General features: G+C 37.5%; 1 protein-coding gene and 1 pseudogene across 3 annotated transcripts in view; one reads left to right on the forward strand and one right to left on the reverse strand.

Annotated features, from left to right (window-relative positions):
* Positions 1 to 12,917, forward strand: part of BMPR2 (bone morphogenetic protein receptor type 2) — a 124,603-nt gene extending 111,686 nt beyond the window's left edge. For all 3 annotated transcript variants that reach the window (XM_036320690.1, XM_036320688.1, XM_036320689.1), the window contains 2 exons: positions 2,960 to 4,239; positions 5,537 to 12,917. In XM_036320690.1, the coding sequence (XP_036176583.1) occupies positions 2,960 to 4,239; positions 5,537 to 5,787 (1,531 nt within the window). In that variant the 3' untranslated portion in view covers positions 5,788 to 12,917. The remainder of the gene's footprint in view (positions 1 to 2,959; positions 4,240 to 5,536) is intronic.
* Positions 12,918 to 18,196: 5,279 nt separating this feature from the next.
* Positions 18,197 to 19,590, reverse strand: LOC118662107 (annotated as a pseudogene).
* Between the last annotated feature and the right edge of the window lie 331 nt (positions 19,591 to 19,921).

Consider the following 19,921-nt stretch of genomic DNA (forward strand, 5'->3'; position numbering starts at 1 on the left):
TTATTTCTTCAAATAGGTTTTCAATATCTTGCTCTCTCTCATCTTCTGGCACCCCTATAATTCTGATGTTGGTACACTTGAAGCTGTCCCAGAGGCTCCTTACACTATCCTCGCATTTTTGGATTCTTTTTTCATTTTGCTTTTCCAGTTGGGTGTTTTTTGCTTCCTCGCATTTCAAATCATTGACTTGATTCTTGCGCTCCTCTGGTCTGCTGTCAGGAGTCTGTATAATATTCGTTATTTCAGTCCATGTATGCTTAATTTCTAGTTGGTTCCCCAATATAACATCGAGGGTCTCATTAGTTTTCTTATAGATCTCATTAAGTTTATCGGCGGCTTCTAAACAGTTCTTGAGAGACATTAAAAGTGTGGTTCTGAACTCTATATCTTCCTTTGACAATTTTGTCCTGTTTCTTTGTCTCCGCATTTTGTTATGCTTCCTTGGTGCACCCCCTAGTGGTCTTTGTGCGCAGCTTATAGTTAAACCTTGATTGTTGTAGCTAATACCAGGGAGGGTTTGACCTCCAGGCCGAGTGGCTATGAGAATCAGCTGTGTCAGCAGTGAGAGAACTTCTGTCCTCTAGGGAGGTGCTAATCTAGCCTTTGCCTGAGGCAAATGCCTCTGTGCAGGGCTTGGGCAGGGCGGGTCGCACAGGATCAACAGGGTGGGCTGGAGAGAGCAGTTATGGCGGCTCTCAGTCCTGTCCCCTGGGGCTCTGCCTCTCTGAGTCCCAGCACCCGCTGCAAAGCTCGGAGAGAAAGCTGCACTCCCTCTGACCGAAGCCAGACAGTCCCGTTTCTCCCGTTTGAGTCTGGGTCCCTAAAGACTCGCCCGTATCTGAAGCTCAGAGTCTGCGACTCCCTCCCGATTGAAAACGCCAACCTCGCCCTCCGCCGCCAGCCCGCTCCGCGCACTCCGCACCTCAGAATTTGACTTCAGCACTGCGCCGCCTCTGAGTGTCCGTATGCGTTTCTCTTTCCTCCTAGTTGTAGGACTTGCACTCAGCCAGCGTTCCTGTGGTTCTGGGTGATGTCCCTTCCGTCTTTTAGTTTCACTTTTGAAGTAGTTGTTCAAAGCAGCAAACTCCGGCGTTAACCTATGCCGCCATCTTGGTTCTCCCCGTGCTCTTTTCTATTACAATTTTAAGACCAATTTGAATAGACCTCAAATTGGGTTTACACTACTTATAATTAGGTAAATTAACTTCAGCATATAAACCCTTATGCTTTATATATCAGCCAGTCAAGGAAGGTCGAGACTAGCAATTCTAAGTATACATTTTCTCACTTTATACATACCTAAAGGTAGATAATCTGCTTGCTTCTCACCTTACCTTTGTCTTATCTGTGTGCTCTAGTATGCTATTTGTCTCTCTCTCAAGAGTCAGCTACTTTTAAGTGTTTTTGAACTTTTCTTGAATTGTAAGAAACCCTTGATGCTCCCCTTTGCTTTGCCATTTTTTTTTTGCCGTCTGTGTCATTTAGTTCTACTCCTTACATGCGTTCTCTCATGTCCTGTCCCTTCTAAGTAGTTTCCCCTAAATTGTAGTTCATGCCATCATATTCCACTCTAGGTTTCATTGTATTGACTCTTACCTTCCATACCTCCTAGACTTCCTTTTCTTGTTCAGTACAGCACCTTTTTACTTCTCCCCTTCCTGTCACTCCCCTCACAACCTCATCAGTCTTTCTTTGTAGTACTTCCTCCTTTAGCTGTTGCTTTTCTCCTACAACACTTGTATCAATGTTCCCAATGTTTATACTTTTATTGTTAAAGCTACCCCTGGTTTTTTATTTTAAATAACATACACATATTACAGTGATGCTCAAGAACCATCACTTTCAAGGTGTGATGATGACTGAAGAACCCTTGATAACTGGAGAACATTTCTGAATCTTTGATCATTTATCTGAGTGTCACATTAATACTCTAGGACAGTGATGGTGAACCTATGACACGCGTGTCAGAGGTGACATGCGAACTCATTTTTTTTGGTTGATTTTTCTTTGTTAAATGGAATTTAAATATATAAAATAAATATCAAAAATATAAATCTTTGCTTTACTATGGTTGCAAATATAAAAGAAAAAATTCTATATGTGACACGGCACCAGAGTTAAGTTAGGGTTTTTCAAAATGCTGACACGCCGAGCTCAAAAGGTTTGCCATCACTGCTCTAGGATCTAGGGCTTTCATTGATATGGCTCAGTCTACCCCAAGAGAATACATTCTATTGCTAGGCTAAGCCTCCTCATAGAAGCATTTTGGAACAACCTATTAGTTGTTGCTGTTTGGTCATTGGAACTTAACTGGTAACCTATTCGTAGAGTAGCCACTATCTATATAGAATTGTGATAGCACAAAGGGAACATATGCCATGGTTCCTTCTTTCATGAAACTTTGTTGTGCACATATACAATTCATAAAGATAATTTGGTAATGTTCTAAAACTATAGGAGAGATTTTTTTAAAAAAATATTTTTATTGATTTCAGAGAGAAAGGGAGAGGGATAGAGAGAGAGAGAAACATCAATGATGAGAGAGAATCATTGATAGGCTGCCTCCTGCACGCCCCCAACTGGGGACAGAGCCCACAACTCAGGCATGTGCCCTTGACTGGAATTGAACCCAGGACCCTTCAATCCGCAAGTTGACGCTCTATCCACTGAGCCAAACCAGCTAGGGCTAGGAGAGATTTTATAAGCCAAAGTAATGAACACCCATAAAAATCATATCTAGATCCATATAGGTTTTTCAGTAGGCTCAAATAATATAAAGCATTTAGTAAGTTATTGACAATTGATTATTTGATTAGAATTTTTAAATAACTTTGAGGATGATGTGGGTTAGAAATAAAATAAAAAGCAGTTTATACTTTAAAAACAGAGATGTTAGATGAGGAGAACCAGTTTGTCATAAATGTACATTCTCAATGTCGCACTTTTTTCTTTGTTTAAGCAATCTGTCACACAGTAGGCGTGTGCCAAAGATTGGCCCTTATCCAGATTATTCTTCTTCCTCATACATTGAAGACTCTATCCATCACACTGACAGCATTGTGAAGAATATTTCCTCTGAGCATTCGATGTCTAGCACACCTTTGACCACAGGGGAAAAGAACCGAAACTCAATTAACTACGAACGACAGCAAGCACAAGCTCGAATTCCCAGCCCTGAAACAAGTGTCACCAGCCTGTCCACCAACACAACCACCACCAACACCACTGGCCTCACTCCAAGCACTGGCATGACCACTATATCGGAGATGCCATACCCAGATGAAACAAATCTTCATGCCACCAATGTTTCACAGCCAATTGGGCCAACCCCTGTCTGCTTACAGCTGACAGAAGAGGACTTGGAGACCAACAAGCTAGACCCTAAAGAAGTTGATAAGAACCTCAAAGAAAGTTCTGATGAGAATCTCATGGAGCATTCTCTTAAGCAGTTCAGTGGGCCAGACCCCCTGAGCAGTACCAGCTCTAGCCTGCTTTACCCACTAATAAAGCTTGCAGTAGAAGTCACTGGGCAGCAGGACTTCACACAGGCTGCCAATGGCCAAGCATGTTTAATTCCTGATGTCCCACCTGCTCAGCTCTATCCTCTCCCCAAGCAACAGAACCTTCCCAAGAGACCTACTAGTTTGCCTTTAAACACCAAAAATTCAACAAAGGAGCCCCGGCTGAAATTTGGCAGCAAGCACAAATCAAACTTGAAACAAGTAGAAACTGGAGTTGCCAAGATGAACACCATCAATGCTGTAGAACCTCACGTGGTTACGGTTACCATGAATGGCGTGGCAGGTAGAAATCACAGCGTTAACTCCCATGCTGCCGCTGCTCAGTATGCGAATGGGGCAATACCATCTGGCCAGACAGCCAACACAGTGGCACACAGGGCCCAAGAAATGCTGCAGAATCAGTTCATTGGTGAGGACACCAGGCTGAATATTAATTCCAGTCCTGATGAGCATGAACCTTTATTGAGGCGAGAGCAACAGGCTGGCCATGATGAAGGTGTTCTGGATCGTCTTGTGGACAGGAGGGAACGGCCGCTGGAAGGTGGCCGAACTAATTCCAATAACAACAACAGTAATCCATGTTTAGAGCAAGATGTTCTTACACAGGGTGTTCCAAGCACAGTAGTAGATCCTGGACCATCAAAACCCAGAAGAGCACAGAGACCTAATTCTTTAGATCTTTCAGCCACAAATATCCTTGATGGCAGCGGTTTGCAATGTAAGTGAGGGGGTTGTGTAATCTCTCCTGCTTGTCTTTTGGGACCATTTAAGTAACTACTTAGAATCAGATTGTGTTTCAACTAACAATTATCTAGTTTTATACTTTCAGAAATAAAATAAGCCATTTGGCTGGACCTAAAAAGTAATTAGACTATTGTAAAAAAAAATTTTTTGTTATTGATAATTAAAAAATCAGTGTCACAATAGAATAATTACCAATTCAATATGTGTCTTAAGTAGCTACTAGTTTATAATGCAACTCATATTTGCTGTGAATGATTAAGATTAAATAAATATCATTTTAAAACCTCCAAGTAAAATGATGCCAGTACAACTTTTGAAAGTTTGTTGAGCATATTAATATCTATTATATACACATTTAGATTTTATCAGACTTAAAAAATCTTAAAAGTCCAGAGAGAATTCAGAAAAGTCACTATAAAGTTGCTCTTGATTTTTTAGTGTCATTTTTTTCAAGAGTTATGTATTGAGTCTCCCACATGCCTACAGCATTGTGCTATGGGCCCCCTAACAATTTAAACAAATAACTTAAACAACTTGATACTTAGTTTCTGGCCCTAAAAGGATTATAACACAAAACAAGAGAGCTCACCAAAATCTTTAACAGTCATCATTTACAAAATAATTTCTCTTTTAGACAGCACTTATGAAGAAAAACAAAGTCATGTTTTATGTTGTCAAAGACTACAAAATGGGCTGAAAGGGATTTAGCTCTCAAAAATCAATCAGTAGAATCTAGCCAGTGCTTGAGTGGTTTCTATTGTAGACCACTTGACCTATGGCAGGGCTCCACGTCAGTAAAATGTTTTGCTGTGTATGGGGAATTACTAGAAAATTTGTATTCTAGGACTTCTGTCATTCTTCTGTAAACTGTCATGTGCCAGTGCCTTTGTCATTTGATGACTTTGAACATTAAATAGAATGATTAAATGCATTTTGCTAAGTTAGGATTGATACCAGTAACCAAAGGATTTGAGAATGCAGCTAAGAACTTTGCATTTTCTCCTCTTTTTGCTTTTAGTGGCTTTTAAATATTTTCTTCCTTGTCCTATAGAATAATTCAATTATAAAAACATTAGGCTTAAAGAGCCTCAGAAGTAATTTAAGGTTCGCCTCAAAAAATACTGCCTGGAGTCATCAACTTTAAGAAATGTCTATTAGGACCTCCTGTAGACATTAGTTTGATCTCTTCTTGAATTGCAACTCTACGTTTTTACTTTTTTAGTACTTTCTTTATATATATATAGTTCATTTTTCTGTACTTTCATTTTTAGTAGGTGAGTCAACACAAGATGGCAAATCAGGATCTGGTGAAAAGATCAAGAAACGTGTGAAAACTCCGTATTCTCTTAAGCGGTGGCGCCCCTCCACCTGGGTTATCTCCACCGAACAGCTGGACTGTGAGGTCAACAACAATGGCAGTGACAGGGCAGCCCATTCCAAATCTAGCACCACCGTTTACCTTGCAGACGGAGGCACTGCCACCACCATGGTGTCTAAAGATGTAGGAGTGAACTGTCTGTGAAATGTTTCCAAGCCTATGGAGTGAAATTATTTTTCGCATCGTTTAAACCTGCAGAAGACGTTTTAAACCTGCTTTATCCTCCTGTCAGTACCCCACCCTGCAACAGGACTTGCTTTAAATAGATTTCAGCTATGCAGAAAGTTTAGCTTATGCTTCCACATTTTTTAATTTTGTTTTTTTAAGTTTTGCACTTTTGTTTAGTCTCACTAAAGTTATATTTGTCTGTTATGACCACAGAATTATATGTGTGTGTATCAAAAGTGGTCTTAAAATATTTTTTTAAGAAAAAAAAGCAAAAACAATGTATTGCTGATAATCAGTTTGAAACAGTTTCTAAGGTCATTAAAACAGAAGCAAATTAAGACAGATTTGACTTCAGTGGTGTCCGGTATCCATGTTTTATTTCTGGGCACAAGCTAGTTTATTTTATATGTTGATCCGTTCCTAACATATTATCTGTTGGACATTCTTTTCTCTTGTGTTTTGTTTGAATGTGCAATAGTCTGTAGCCACAAATAAGCTTTCTTGTAAGCTCTCTTCCTAACAGAGCACACATTCTTCCATTATATGAACATTTTTCTCCCCCCAACTTTTGTCAGGTTTGTTTTATGACAGTGAATTTTGCAGAAGAGAAAGCAACTACCTGATTTTTTGCTTTCTCTCTCCTTGTGGAAAATGCAGAAACATTGTCTCAAAGGGCTCTAAAGAAGGAACAACCAAAACCTAATTTGAAATGCTATTTCTTTTAACCTTCCAAATCCTAAATGTTTCCTTCCAGGCATTTTAACAAATGTATTTGGTTCTGGTTTTAGAAGTTCATAAGAGAGCATAGAACAAAGTAGAAGAAGTCCTAATATTAACCTTTTTCCATTTTATTTTATTTTTATATGTATGGTATGTTCCATTTTCATTTATTTAAGAAGCACATTTTTATCAGAAAACTTATAGAGCTATACTTATATGGAATTTTTAAGTAGGTAGATGGTTAAGACAATATAGTGTTATATCCTTTATTCTCTAAGTAGGCCACCTTTGACTCAAATAAAATTACATTTCCTGATTAAAATAACTTCAAAAGTAATTCCTAGTTTTGAACCTACAGTGTCTTTTTATCCTCTTCACAAGCAAAGCCCGATGACTGTCTGAAAAAGATTCCTCTCCTCTCCCTGTGACCTGTCACACTGTGTGGAAAAAATTGTTTGACTGGCATGCCAAATTCCGGTGGAAGGAAGGGTTGCTGCCAAACCTGTCATCTCTGAGCAGACTTAGACTTCCCTCTCTCTTTTCAAAACTGGGTGTGTGTTTTTTTCACTAATCCTATTTTCATAAATTCTCCTTTTGCCAATTTTTCACATGATTTTTGATATGTGAACAGCATTTGTTATTTACATTAATACCTTTTAGTGATAACATGTTATGTATCCAAGTCATATTGTTTTTAAAGCTTCTTTTGCCTCTTCATTACTCATAATCATTTCTAAAACAACAACCTCCGCATTTTTAAAAATAAAGCACTTTATGTCAAATAAGGGACTGTTTTTTATAAGCACAAATTATTTTCTATCAATTTGCAAACAGCGATGATCTCACTTATTTTTTACAGATTCTCAGAGTACTTAGTACTTATTATCTAATTAAGTTCTGTGATTTCTCTGGGAGATAAAAAGCTAAGAGACAAACAAAAATTCTGAACAATATTTTCTCATTCAGATTCCTCTGTCTTCATCATTTAGCTAAAAACAACCTAAATTTCCCAGTTTGACTTATATCAGATTTCCAAAACACTTGACTTGTATATAAGCCTTTTCTTGTTTGCCATCTGCGATGGTCTTGAGTTGGGTGTTACAGCACTTACCATTTATTCAGCTAGATGGCTGAGCACAGTTTTGAATTCTTAGAATGAAGATTCTTTTACTAGTGCCCAGGATTTCCAGCTTTTGTGTTTTAATGGCCCTTATCTTGATTCAGACCCTTAACATATTTTTCAGTCTACGGCATAAAATATTTTTCATCCGGTTAGTCTTTTATAATGTAACAAATTATTTATATCTTTCCCAGGAAATTTTACTTCGTTCCCTTGCCTTTAAATGTCTGTCAATTGTGTTTCAGGGCATTATTTTCAAACATTTGTAGGACATCTTTGAATAAAAATAAACGATAGTCCTTCTTCAGTTGGAGGGTAAGTGACCATGTGAAGTCTGACTGATTTTTTCCTGACAGAAGAAGAGTTACCCTACATTATACTTACTTTGAGCTCAAGCAAGTCGATTGTTTTTCAGCATTTTTTGATACTTAGTAATAAAATACTTTTAAAAGTTAACATACCATTTTAAAAAACTCCTATAGTTTCCCATTTTCCATGATGTTTAAAACAAATAATTTCCTTTCCCCAATTTGTTTAATAGACTCCTGAAAAAGTAGAAAGTGTAGGTCATTTTAATAAATTTTAAATTAAATTGTAGATCAGACTCATTTACTTTTAGGATCTATTTATAATATACAAGCAAACAAAATTACTTAAAATGCTTGTTTGCCAATTTTTTTTCATCTAATATTAAAGGTGTCTTAAAGCTAATATTTAACTGCTATCACACATTTTGCATGTGTAAAAACATTTGATTCCTTTTGAATAAAAGGCTGTTAATGAAAAAATATTAAATTCATTTGCAGGATAGTATTACAATCTTAAAAACATTATAATAGGTAATTAAAGAATAATATTAATTCCCTTAACTATTGTTATTATATGTCAGAACTAAGCCATTGAAAGAACCTGATTTGAATTGTGTTTAGTCAAAAATGACTTAATTATAATTCTTAAAAGTGGTCCCCCTTTAAAAATGTATAATTGGGGGGAAACCCTGATATCAGTGTAAAAAGTTTTGGGAAGGTGCAGGAGTGAAATAATACTAATTGACCATTTGTTGTAGACTGAATGTTGGGATATACATACACCATCTCTTTTAGTCTTCATAGCAACTATATAAGAATTACAGTTAATATATCCCCTTTACAGATGAGTAAACTGAAGCTAGGAGAAACTAAGTAATTTGCCCAAGGTCCACACCTAGTAATAGGCAAAGATGGATTTTAACTTAGGTTTGCCTGTCTCCACATCTCTCTATACCGTATTGCCTACACACTATGACAGGATGTATAATGTCCTGACATTTTGTAAGAAATTAGTCACTATGGCTTATATATAAGCCAAACCCAGATACCTTAATGACTTTAAAAGTCAGGCAACCATAAGACGACGTGTGGACATATCTATGTTGATTGTGCTTGAGAAGTAATTACTAATTCAAGACAAAATTCATCCCGCCTCTGCCATCATGAATCTTCAAATCACTTCACTCCTAACATCTTTATATTGAAGAACTAAGGTAAAGTAAAATTTAAGGGAAAAGTGAAGATGGCTTATGGGAACAGACACTTTTTCATAGATTTCATAGTATGGATTCCATACTTGATTTGGAGAAGTTGATTTAACATAGACTTTTAATCTTATCAACCCTTTGTCTCCACCTTGAAAATTTCTGCTTTTAGTGACTTTGGAAAATGTTACTAATCCAGAAAACGAGTTAAGGGGGATGTAGGAAGGTTACAAGGATAATGTCCTAATAAAGCAATTTGTATAGTTTTCTTATATGTATCCACATGTTCCAGAAAATGTATGTTGGTTCTGAATGTGAAAACAATTTAAAAAAGGAACACGTAAAGTACGTGTTTCAGTGGGCATTATCACAAAATTTGGGAAGTATTTTCTTTAAAAGATTTTAAAATTTAGATTCTATAGCCAAATGAAATACCTGGTAGGCTTCAGCTCTTTACTGAACTTTCCATTCCCTGTAAACCTCTTTTCAAAGTCACTTAAAATGGAAAAATATTTCAATAAACTTTTTGGTGTTTTCTCATATTTATGGAGATAAATATTTCATTGGCGGTAGTTAGATTTTAGAACTTGAGATTACTTACATTTCTATACATTTTATAAATTTATGTTGAACTTATTACCAATTAAATGCAGGTTATTACATAACTATTCACAGATTGCTTTATATAATACTTTCTCTTCCAAGCTGACTCCTTAAAGTTACAATCAACATTAGTTGATTGTCTAGATTAGTGACTCTAGAAATTACATAACAGTCCTACGTACGCCCCAGGAGTCTTTTTCAGACTAGGATGTTTCTAAATATTCATACCTTTTACTGTCAATTTGCTCTTCAGCAGGTAAAATTGCATTTTAACTTTTAGATTCTGAACTATGCAAACTTCGGCCAAAAGTACCTTGCGTGACCCGCTCCTACATATACTTTAGTAAATCTGGCAAATCACAGTTTGAGCTAGTTACGCAAATGTTACTATCAAAAGAAGGTTTTTCTGTAGGTTCCCAGATTAAACTTACATCGAGGAAGGAAGGCCCAGGGCCCTCTGGTGTGCCAACACATTGCTTTCCATCAGTCACCTTAGTTTGTATCTGACTGACTCTATCCCTTGGTTATCTGACTTGTGATCTGTGTCAGGAAAGGGTTTTTAAAAATATATATATATTCTGCTTATCTCCTGTTTTTATTTTTTATCCATTTTTCTTATCCAGTAGTTAAAAAAAAAAAATGTTGGTTATCTTCTTCAACATTGTTATTCTTCAATATGCTTCAGGCATCTCATTTAACACCCAAGTCTCAGTTTTTCAGACAAAATTGCTTTAGTTTCTTTAGCATTTTATCCTCAGTCCTATTTCAATAACTATTTATATTTAAGAACACCTAAAATTATATTTTGTTATATTCAAGTTCATTACTCTAGTTAATAGTTCAATAGGATAGAATTGAGAATTAAGATGTTACCATTTGACAATGGATCCAACCATCAGATTGTCAGAAAATCACTGAGTTCAAGTTTTGTATCTAACATTTTCTCAGTTGCTGAGTTTTATGATTTTATATTCTAATTAGTTACAACTAATGCATACAGAATTGTATATAATTTTCCATTAAAAAATTCTAACCTCTATTACAGCAAGCTTAGCCTTATGATTGAGCCACACAAAACGTATGTTTTACTTATTTCTTTGTATCAAATATTAAGACACAAAGTGCAACCTTAAGTTTCAAAAGCAAACCCTACAATATCAGGTATTATCTATGAACATTTTTGCAGACCATTTTTGAAATATTTACCATTGTTTTGCAACATAGACTAGACAATAACTTTCATTTAACTTTTAAGTGACTGGTTAAATTGAGTGTGTGTGCATGTAAAATTTAGGATTTTATCTCATGGCTGATACATTTGAAAATAAATACTTAAGAATGTATGCTGTGTATTAAAATTATGCCCCAAATAAATCTATCATGTCTTGAAAATTCCAATTCCGTTATTACTGTGAGGTTCGTAGTATTACTATGAAGCATGTGACAGTCATTTTCTAAACTTAACTTGAAACCCAGATTTTAAAATCTGGGTAAGAGAGGAGGAATCTTTAGAAATAAATCATGTCATTAGGGTATCCAGTTTATGATTGAATTTTAAAGCAAATAACTTTTAAACTACAACTTGAGGTTGTTTTTTGTTTTGTTTTAAAAGATAATGTGGGTTTAGATTTCAGAAACATCTTCATGTTTAGACTCACTCTATAGACATAATATTACTTAAAAACTCAGGGCCCTTTCATCCCTCTGCACATTGCAAAACTTCAATTGGTAGTAAACAAGCAATTAGATCCAGTTGAATATTTAAAATGTTTGTTGTACACACAATTCATTTAATGTTTCATCTTATGATTTGACTTAATTTACATATACACAATATCAGATTTCATTAATCATAAAATGTGCCCAATTCTATAATTACTGAAGAGAAATGGAAACAGTCCAACTAGTTGACTACATACTGCAGCATATTTATGTCTAGAGTTGAAGCATTGTCTTCAAACTACTTATGTCCTTTGGTCAAATGGTTATCATGATGTGACAAATTATTTTATTTTATATTATTTTTTAATGGGAGAACTTAGTAACATAGTTCCTCTGAGATAAAACATTTTTTCAGGAGGTAAACAGTATAAAAGTGTGTTCTAAAAGTGAACTAAAGACTTTATAGCTTCAGTAATAGCTTGGGTGATTTTGAGAAGGTAACCTATGGTAACCTATTGTTAGGTCCAAATGGAATTTTTCTTTAAATCAGTTAAGTTCAAGCTGCAAATTGGTATGATGTACACTTAAAATCCTAGCAGTGAAGTTATTTGTAACCAGTCTCTTGTCTCAGGCTCTCCACCTTATTACCAATTCTTATAAGTATGGTAGGAAAGCATTTTTAAAGAAACTTAATAAGAAAACTAAATTACTAAAAGATGCAATTCAAAGATAAGTTCTGGTTTAACATTGAATTGCTTGGCTTCTGTGGCTTTTCTTTTTCTGGTCACATTTATTTATTTAAACAGTTTTGTATGCCTTGTTGTCATGGAGATTATATTGTATAAGTGTTTGTATAAGCTGGAATCATCCTTAATTTTCTGTTGGTAATTTTTCAGATGAAGATAAGGGGATAATTGTATAATACACTAATGTAGGGTGTTGTAGCTGAAACATGGAGATGTGTAGCTACTATGCTTTTTTCTGAGTAGACAGGAGAAACAAGCTACAGAGTATTCATTTCTTAGGATGCTTTTCTGGAATAAGAAAGGCTGAAAAATATTGTCAATTCCTCAGAACCATCTTTCTTGTTAACGGGTATCTTTTGTTGGTGTGTTTTGCTCTTACATTACAGATAGAACATCATATATGAATTTGTGAATCAGTTCAGTTATTTTGCTTTTGTATAAGCTGTCTGAGACCTTGCTATGCTGTATAAGTTGTGTTTGATGGATCAGTGTATGAAATAAAGCAAATCACTTTTCTTTTGTATTACCTATGGATGCCACTATGAAAGCTGACATTAAGCCACTAAAGAGTTTTCTATGAATAATTGTAAGTAAATGCTTTGCTATATATAAACCTAAATAAAAAGGTTGTATTGATACAGACACATTGGAGAAGGAGATTTTAAGACAGTTCTTTAGGTTTAAAAAAGGCTTGCTGTAAATGGTGCATTATTCCATTTATTAAAGATCATATTAATGACAACAGTAATCGTATCTTTTTTTTTTAAATCCTCACCTGAGGATATGTTTTACTGATTTTAGAGAGAGGTGAAAGGAGAGGGAAGGAAGGAGGGAGGGAGGGAAAGAGAGAGATCCATGCATAAGAGAAACATCAACCAGTGCCCCCCACCGTACTCACCCCCACCAGGGATTGAACCAACAACCTTTCCGTGCATGGGAGGACACTCCAAACAACTGAGCCACACCAGCCAGGGCAGTAATTGTATCTTTTGCTTTTATCATGTCACCGGAAGTTATGATTGTTAGTGTGATATTTTAGGTATTTTACAACTAATATTAAGTGTTCTAATATGACTTTTCATTCAGTATGATACATAAAAAATCACCTAACATTACAGTAATAGTTGTATACCTACTATATGCCAGACACTGTTAGTTATTTTATATATGTTGTTAATTCTCACAGTAATCCTACAAAATACATATTACTGTCCCCATTTTATAAATTAAAAAACTGAGGCTCAGAGAAGTTAAATACATTACCTTAAGCCACAGAACTGGTAAAGATGAGATTCTAATGTATTTTCCATTTTGCTTTGAACTACAGTTTTCAAGCTCTGGTTATGGCACAAGAAACTCAAAAATGAAAATGGCTCAGTGGTAGTATCCAAGAACATGAAGCAGTTTGAGGTTACTGAAATGCGACCAGGTACAAAAACAACTGTCTCTATTGGTCCAACATTCTGTTTGTGCTTCACACCATTAAATAATCCTTTTAGATTTTTGTACCTTTAGGGGGCCTTATTAAAACGGAATATGAGTTTGTGAAGGCAACACATTGTTTCTGACTCTAGATTAATTCAGTATATTAACTAAGTGTCCTGGAGTAGAATCCTATATCAATTCACAGGACAACCATGATTTAAAAGAGTTCTGGACCACTCTTACCTAGATGCCAAGGGAATTTTTGTTTGAGGAAAAGCATGGCCTACTCCCATAGACTCTGTTGTCACCTGAAATAATCTCGTATTTTAGAGATAATAGATCTGGAGTACCTTTTTGGTTTTGATTCACATGCCAAATCTTACAATGTAAGATCATGTTACAGGGTGTCATTGCAATTCTCTACAGAACCCACTACGTAACATTCCAGATGGTAACTAAATGTCCTCAGAGAAAATAGATAACCTGGGAGATACGCATAACAGTGACCTGCTGGTTGTTTCAATAATGAAACAATGACTGACCACAAGGGACCTTACTCTGGCTGGCACCTACGCCTGTCTGACCCATCTTCCAAGTTTACATCCTTCCCGGCAAAAGGACTAACTTAAGCTAGCGATTAACCTTCTTCTTTACTTGCTAGTGTTTTTCAAATTAAAGGCCAAGTTCTATAAGTGGACAACTTTCGTTTTGTTGGTATAATTATTCACTTTCTTGAAATTGAATCTTCACTGCTGTTTCGATACCAAAAAGTATGATATGATTCCCCCCCCCAAGAACTTAAATCATCTTGTGGAAGGGAGAAGGCCTATCCAGGAAATGGTTACATCCCAGCAAGATGATATGCATGTGCTCAAATAAGTGGTAAGCTATATGTTCAATATGTGTTTGAAGAGCCAGGGAAGACTTCAGTGAGAAAATGATTACTGAGCAGGGTCTTAAAAGGACAGGTGGGATTTCAATTGGAAAAGTGAAGGCAGGATATTTGAAGTGACCAGAGATAAGGGAGAATAGGGACTGGAAATAAAGTAGAACAAGTAGATCCAAACAGATAAAACTATTTTTTAAAAACAGAATATGATTATATTTAACGCACAACCTTATATTTGATACAACCAAAAAGTAAAACACCAGAGTAAAATAGTAACAAAAAACATGGTATATCATTTGCAATGCATGAGAAATGGTTAACATCTTTAGTTATAAACAAGCTCTTAAAATCCAGTGACACTATAATGATGCAAGGAAGCTGGAAAAATGAAATGAAAAGGTACAAGTGATGATTAAGCAGTGAGCATATGTGATTTTGCTGAGCAGTGATGGAGAATAACTTCTCTGCAGTGTCAGTGAGCAGAATAAAGACAATGACACCTAATAGTCTACAGCTTTGAACAGTGTTGTGCAGTTTGAAGTCTCAAACGGGGGGCAGAATAAAGAGAAGGACCTAGAATGAGGGGAAAGCTAACTTTTGCAGATAAAACTTTTTAAAGCTAGACCCAGGTGTCTGGATTTGCTGTCATAGACAATAGGGAGCCAAAGGTTTCTTAGGAAGGAAGACTTTGATAGAGGCAATTTGAAAAAGTTTAGCCTAACCAGTGTGCATGATAGATTAGAAAGGAGAGTGATTGGATGGGGTCACAAGAAAAATTGCAAATAAAATGCAATTTCCATTATGACCAATAAGTTCCTTTTTCAGAGGGGCATCAAAAACCTTTTTTGAACACCTAATGTGTAGCAAGCACTGTAGTAGGAGATAAAAGACACAGTGTCTCCTTCAAATTGCTCTCAGTAGATTTGGAGAAAATGATAGTACAGATTATAAGTATTATGACAGAGTGGAAGCCCAGGGTAGTATGGAAGTGCATGACAAGAAACTTAGTCCAAAAAAAGAAATGAAAAAAAAAGAAAAAGAAAAAGAAAAAAGAAAGAAAACACAAAACAAAAAGAAAAGAATAAAAAAAGAAACCTAGTCCAATCTTATGAGTCAGAGGCAATTTCTCCTTTCTGAGTTAAGGTTCCTAACCTAATTCCTATTTTAAAATATGAAAGGAATTAGTTAAGAGATGAGCAGTGCCTCTCTAAACAGAAGTTGCAACATCACAAAGCCCTAGAGGCCTGAGAGGGTGGAGCTTCTTTAAGGGGATGGGAGGATGTTAGATAAGAGTAGGGGTTGGGAGGCTAAATGAAAATATGAGAAGAAGACCTAGAGGAGCCAAGATGACTCCGGTGGGACTATATCACAGAAGGACTTGCATGCTATGCTAAGAGTTTGGATTTATCCTGAAGTCAATGGAAGAATTAAACAGGGGGTTTCAAATTAGGTAACTCAGCAGGCAGTCTACAAAGAATGGGTTGAGCCCAGCTAGCATGGTTCTGTGGTTGAGAGTCAACCTATGAACCAGGAGGTGATGGTTTGATTCCCAGTCAGGGCACAGTGTGGGGTGTGCAGGAGGCAGCCAATCGATGATTCTCTCATCATTGATGTTTCTATCTCTCTCTCCCTTCCTCTCTGAAATCAATAAAAATGTCTTAAGAAAAAAAAAAAAAAGAATGGGCAAGACGGAGTTAAATATAGAGAAGGAGTTGTATAGCATCGACAAAAGATAATGAGAGCCCAAACCAAGGTTGAGTCAGTGGTGGTAGAGATAAGGACATAGATTGGGTTAGGGTTAAAGAGAATCAGTGGGGCCACTAAGATGAATGAACACTGGAGAGGGAAATACCTTAACTTCAAGGTCTAATTTGGCAAAACACTGATCATCCCTCAGAGAAATTAAAAATCCAAGGAGTGTGCATTTAACAGAGGAAACTGCCTTTATAGGTTTTAAAAACAGAACAGTTTTGACATCATGTGTTCAAATACATGGGTTCCAAAACTATATGCAGACAGCTTTTACCTATTATCCGTAGTTCAATTTGTTCTTGTTGAGTTAGTGCCTTATTAGACCAATTTGTTACAGAATTTTACTAGGACATTTTGAGGCTGGCCCTGTCCCTGCCCTATAAAAATGAGTATCAGAAACTGCCTTACAAGGAACAACAGAAACAAAAAGGTATCCTAAAATGGTGGGTGGTGGGAAGATAATGAGAAGGTTGTGTTGAATGTAGACATGTGATCTTCCAAGAAGAGCTACCCTTCTCTTGCCCAGTGCTTACCTCTCCCATCAAGTTCTCAACCAGCTTAACTTCTCAACCCTAGAGTTCTTCCTTCCCTCTCTACTTAATTAGAAGGGAGGTAGAAAAGTCCAGAAACTATTTCCTATTCAAGGAAACAAACATCCCACATGTGTGTTTGTTTTCTTGGTAATTGTGATGAATGGAACAGATAAAAAGTGTTGACTGTAAACAAAAAGCCAGCTTTTATTCAGGAACAACAGAGTATTGCAATCTGCAACACACAGTGATGGGGCAGAGGACGGGGAGGGGGGAGCATGCAAGTCTGGGGAAGCAAGGGAGAGGAAGCTTTTTTATGGACAGAAAAAAGAAACTGAGATGGCAGTTACATACAGAGATTCTCCCGTTGGGCTTTTCATGACCTAGGGTGTGAGAGCTCCCCCTTCTGGCCTCCCTGCTTCACTTTAAATGATTTTGTTTATTAATTTTTACAAAGGGAAAATTTCCTTTGCTTAGCAACCTTTCCCTAGATCGAAGCAATCAATAATTTATGTAAGAGGCCATGGGAAATAAATTACTAAGGGAAATATATTTAAAGAAACAAATTATTCTCTAAGAACATCAGAACTACTTGGGTTTTTAAAATAAAAATTTTATTTTGTTTTTAAAGTAAATAAATAAATTTATTAAACTACCTTTCATAACATTGGTGATGCCTTCTAGGAGTCACATCTTCTTACATTTAGAAAAGAAAAAAAATTTTCAATAAAATTTGAAAGTAGAAACTCTTACATCTATCTCCTCTTAACTCCATGGCACCAAAATCCCACTTATTACATGCCAATGAGCTGTTACCATTGGCTTTCAGTCCTCCTGTTTTCATTTCTCCCTAATCCAAGCCAACTTATACTCTGCTGCCACTCATCTTGTCACAACTCTTGTCAGGTTACCCATGAATGATTCAAGCTCCTCAAGCTGAAATGCCAAAATGTCTACCATGCAGCAACCACTTACTCCTCCAACCTTTTGCCACTCCACTCTAGAGTGTACAGCTGCTGTTTACTTCATTTCCTTACTAGGTTGTCAGCCTTTCGCATCAGGGAAGGAGTCTTACCAGTTATTTTTTCTGAAGTAAAAATTTTAATTGATTGATATGCTGATATCAAAATAGTTCTTATAGTTTTTTTTTATTATTTTTTAAAATATGTTTTTATTGATTTCAGAGGGGAAGGGCGAGAGAGCGAGAAACAGAAACATCAATGATGAGAGAGAATCACTGATCGGCTATCTCCTGCATGCCTCACACTGGGGACCAAGCCTGCAACCCAAGCATGTGCCCTTGACCAGAATCGAACCCAGAACCCTTCAGTCTGCAGGCTGATACTCTATCCACTGAGCCAAACCAGCTAAGGCTCTTATAATTCTTTTAAAAAGTAGATTATCTTTTAATTTCTATTAACCAGGCATCTTAGTCCCTCTGAGTTCTCTATGTGTTTGAAAGTAACTTAACTACAGGTCATTCAATAAGTTATTCTGTGAGATTTTTGGCACATTTTTAAGGTTAAAATTGACCAATGATAGCAGAGAGAGAGAGAGAGAGAGAGAGAGAGAGAGAGAGAGAGAGAGATATATTTTGTGTGTGTGTGTTGGCTGTTGTAATTTTTTTTATTTAACAACCTAAAGGAAAAGAGGTCAGTGCCCCTGACTAGTCGGGTACTGCATGTTTTAAAAATTTTTGCAACCAACAGGTTGAAAATCGCTCATTTAAGCCATTGATTTGGGTGCCACTGATACTGGGAAATTTCCTACAACAAAAAGGGATTCAGAGCTTGATTAAGTCAAAGGTCTACTTTTTCTGGACAACTCGGCAAATTCTTTCCTGATGTGCTGTATTGAAACCTCATCTCTTTTGAGCTCTGCTTGCTTCAGTGCTTCCTGGTAGATCTCGTCTGCTTGTGCATATCATTCTCTGTGCGTCAGGCCTGCAGCCAGGTTACTCAGCACCATGTGCAGCTCAGGATGTCCTACTTGTCTTGACAGATCTGACGCCCTCTGCATGTACGCACAGGCCTCATCAAAGTGGCCTTGTGCATCCAGGGTGGTAGCCAGGTCACTCATTAGCACAATGGTCTGTGGGTGTCTTTCTCTTAGTATTTCTCCAGAAATATGAAAAGCTTTTTCATACATCCTTTGTGCCTGCGATGATGCTTGGAGAACAGAAGGTAGCGAGCATAAGCATCATGCCGAGGAGGAGGTGGGTGTTGGCTTTCTCTTCCACTGACAAAATGTCTTCCGCTAATTCCTTTTCTCTTTCAATTTTTTCCTCTAGAGTTGAGATGCAGAATTCATAGCCAGCAAGAGCAAATTCCTGTCGATTCTGAGCAGCATAGATACTGGCCAACTTTAGAGAGATTTCAATTATTGCATTGTCTTCCTGTTGCATGCCCCCTCCAAGCAGGTAACTCATTGTTGCTTTAAAAAGTTTTTCTGCATTTTTAAAAAAAATATATTTTACTGATTTTTTTACAGAGAGGAAGGGAGAGGGATAGAGAGTTAGAAACATCGATCAGCTGCCTCCTGCACACCCCCCACTGGGGATGTGCCCCCAACCAAGGTACATGCCCTCGACCCAGAATGGAACCTGGGACCCTTCAGTCCCCAGGCCGACGCTCTATCCAGTGAGCCAAACCGGCTAGGGCTTTTCTGCATTTTCAAGCTGACCCCATATAAATGCTAAGTTGGCCATCAAATCATAAGTGTAAATGATGGCCTTCTTGTTATCACTCTGAATGACAAGACGAAGTGCCTCGTGCAAAATTAGCTCAGCCTTTCCTGGCTCATCTCCATGATGCTCAACTTGGCTCGCTTCAGCAGCCGGATGAGCTCGGCCTCGGCCTCCTCCCCGGCTCCTCCGCCGTCACGGGCCTCGAGAACCACGCAAGCGCTGCGGAGAGGGACTCCTCGTCAGCGCCGCCCACGCGCCCAGGCCCGCGACCCTCACCTGCCAGCAGCGGCAGCAGACCCGGCCCCGCCCTGCGGAACGACTCGGGGCGGCGGCACCCCCACCGCTGGCGCCCGGTCTCCTGCCGGCCCCGGGGCAGGTGCGCCCAGCAGCGCGGGCCCCGCCGCCCGAGTCGCTCCGCCGGAGGGCTCGGCCCAGGCTGGCGCCCAGGAGCCCGAACATGCCCG

Source organism: Myotis myotis, unplaced genomic scaffold, assembly GCF_014108235.1.
Source record: "Myotis myotis isolate mMyoMyo1 unplaced genomic scaffold, mMyoMyo1.p scaffold_m19_p_8, whole genome shotgun sequence".
Taxonomy (NCBI): Eukaryota; Metazoa; Chordata; class Mammalia; order Chiroptera; family Vespertilionidae; genus Myotis; species Myotis myotis.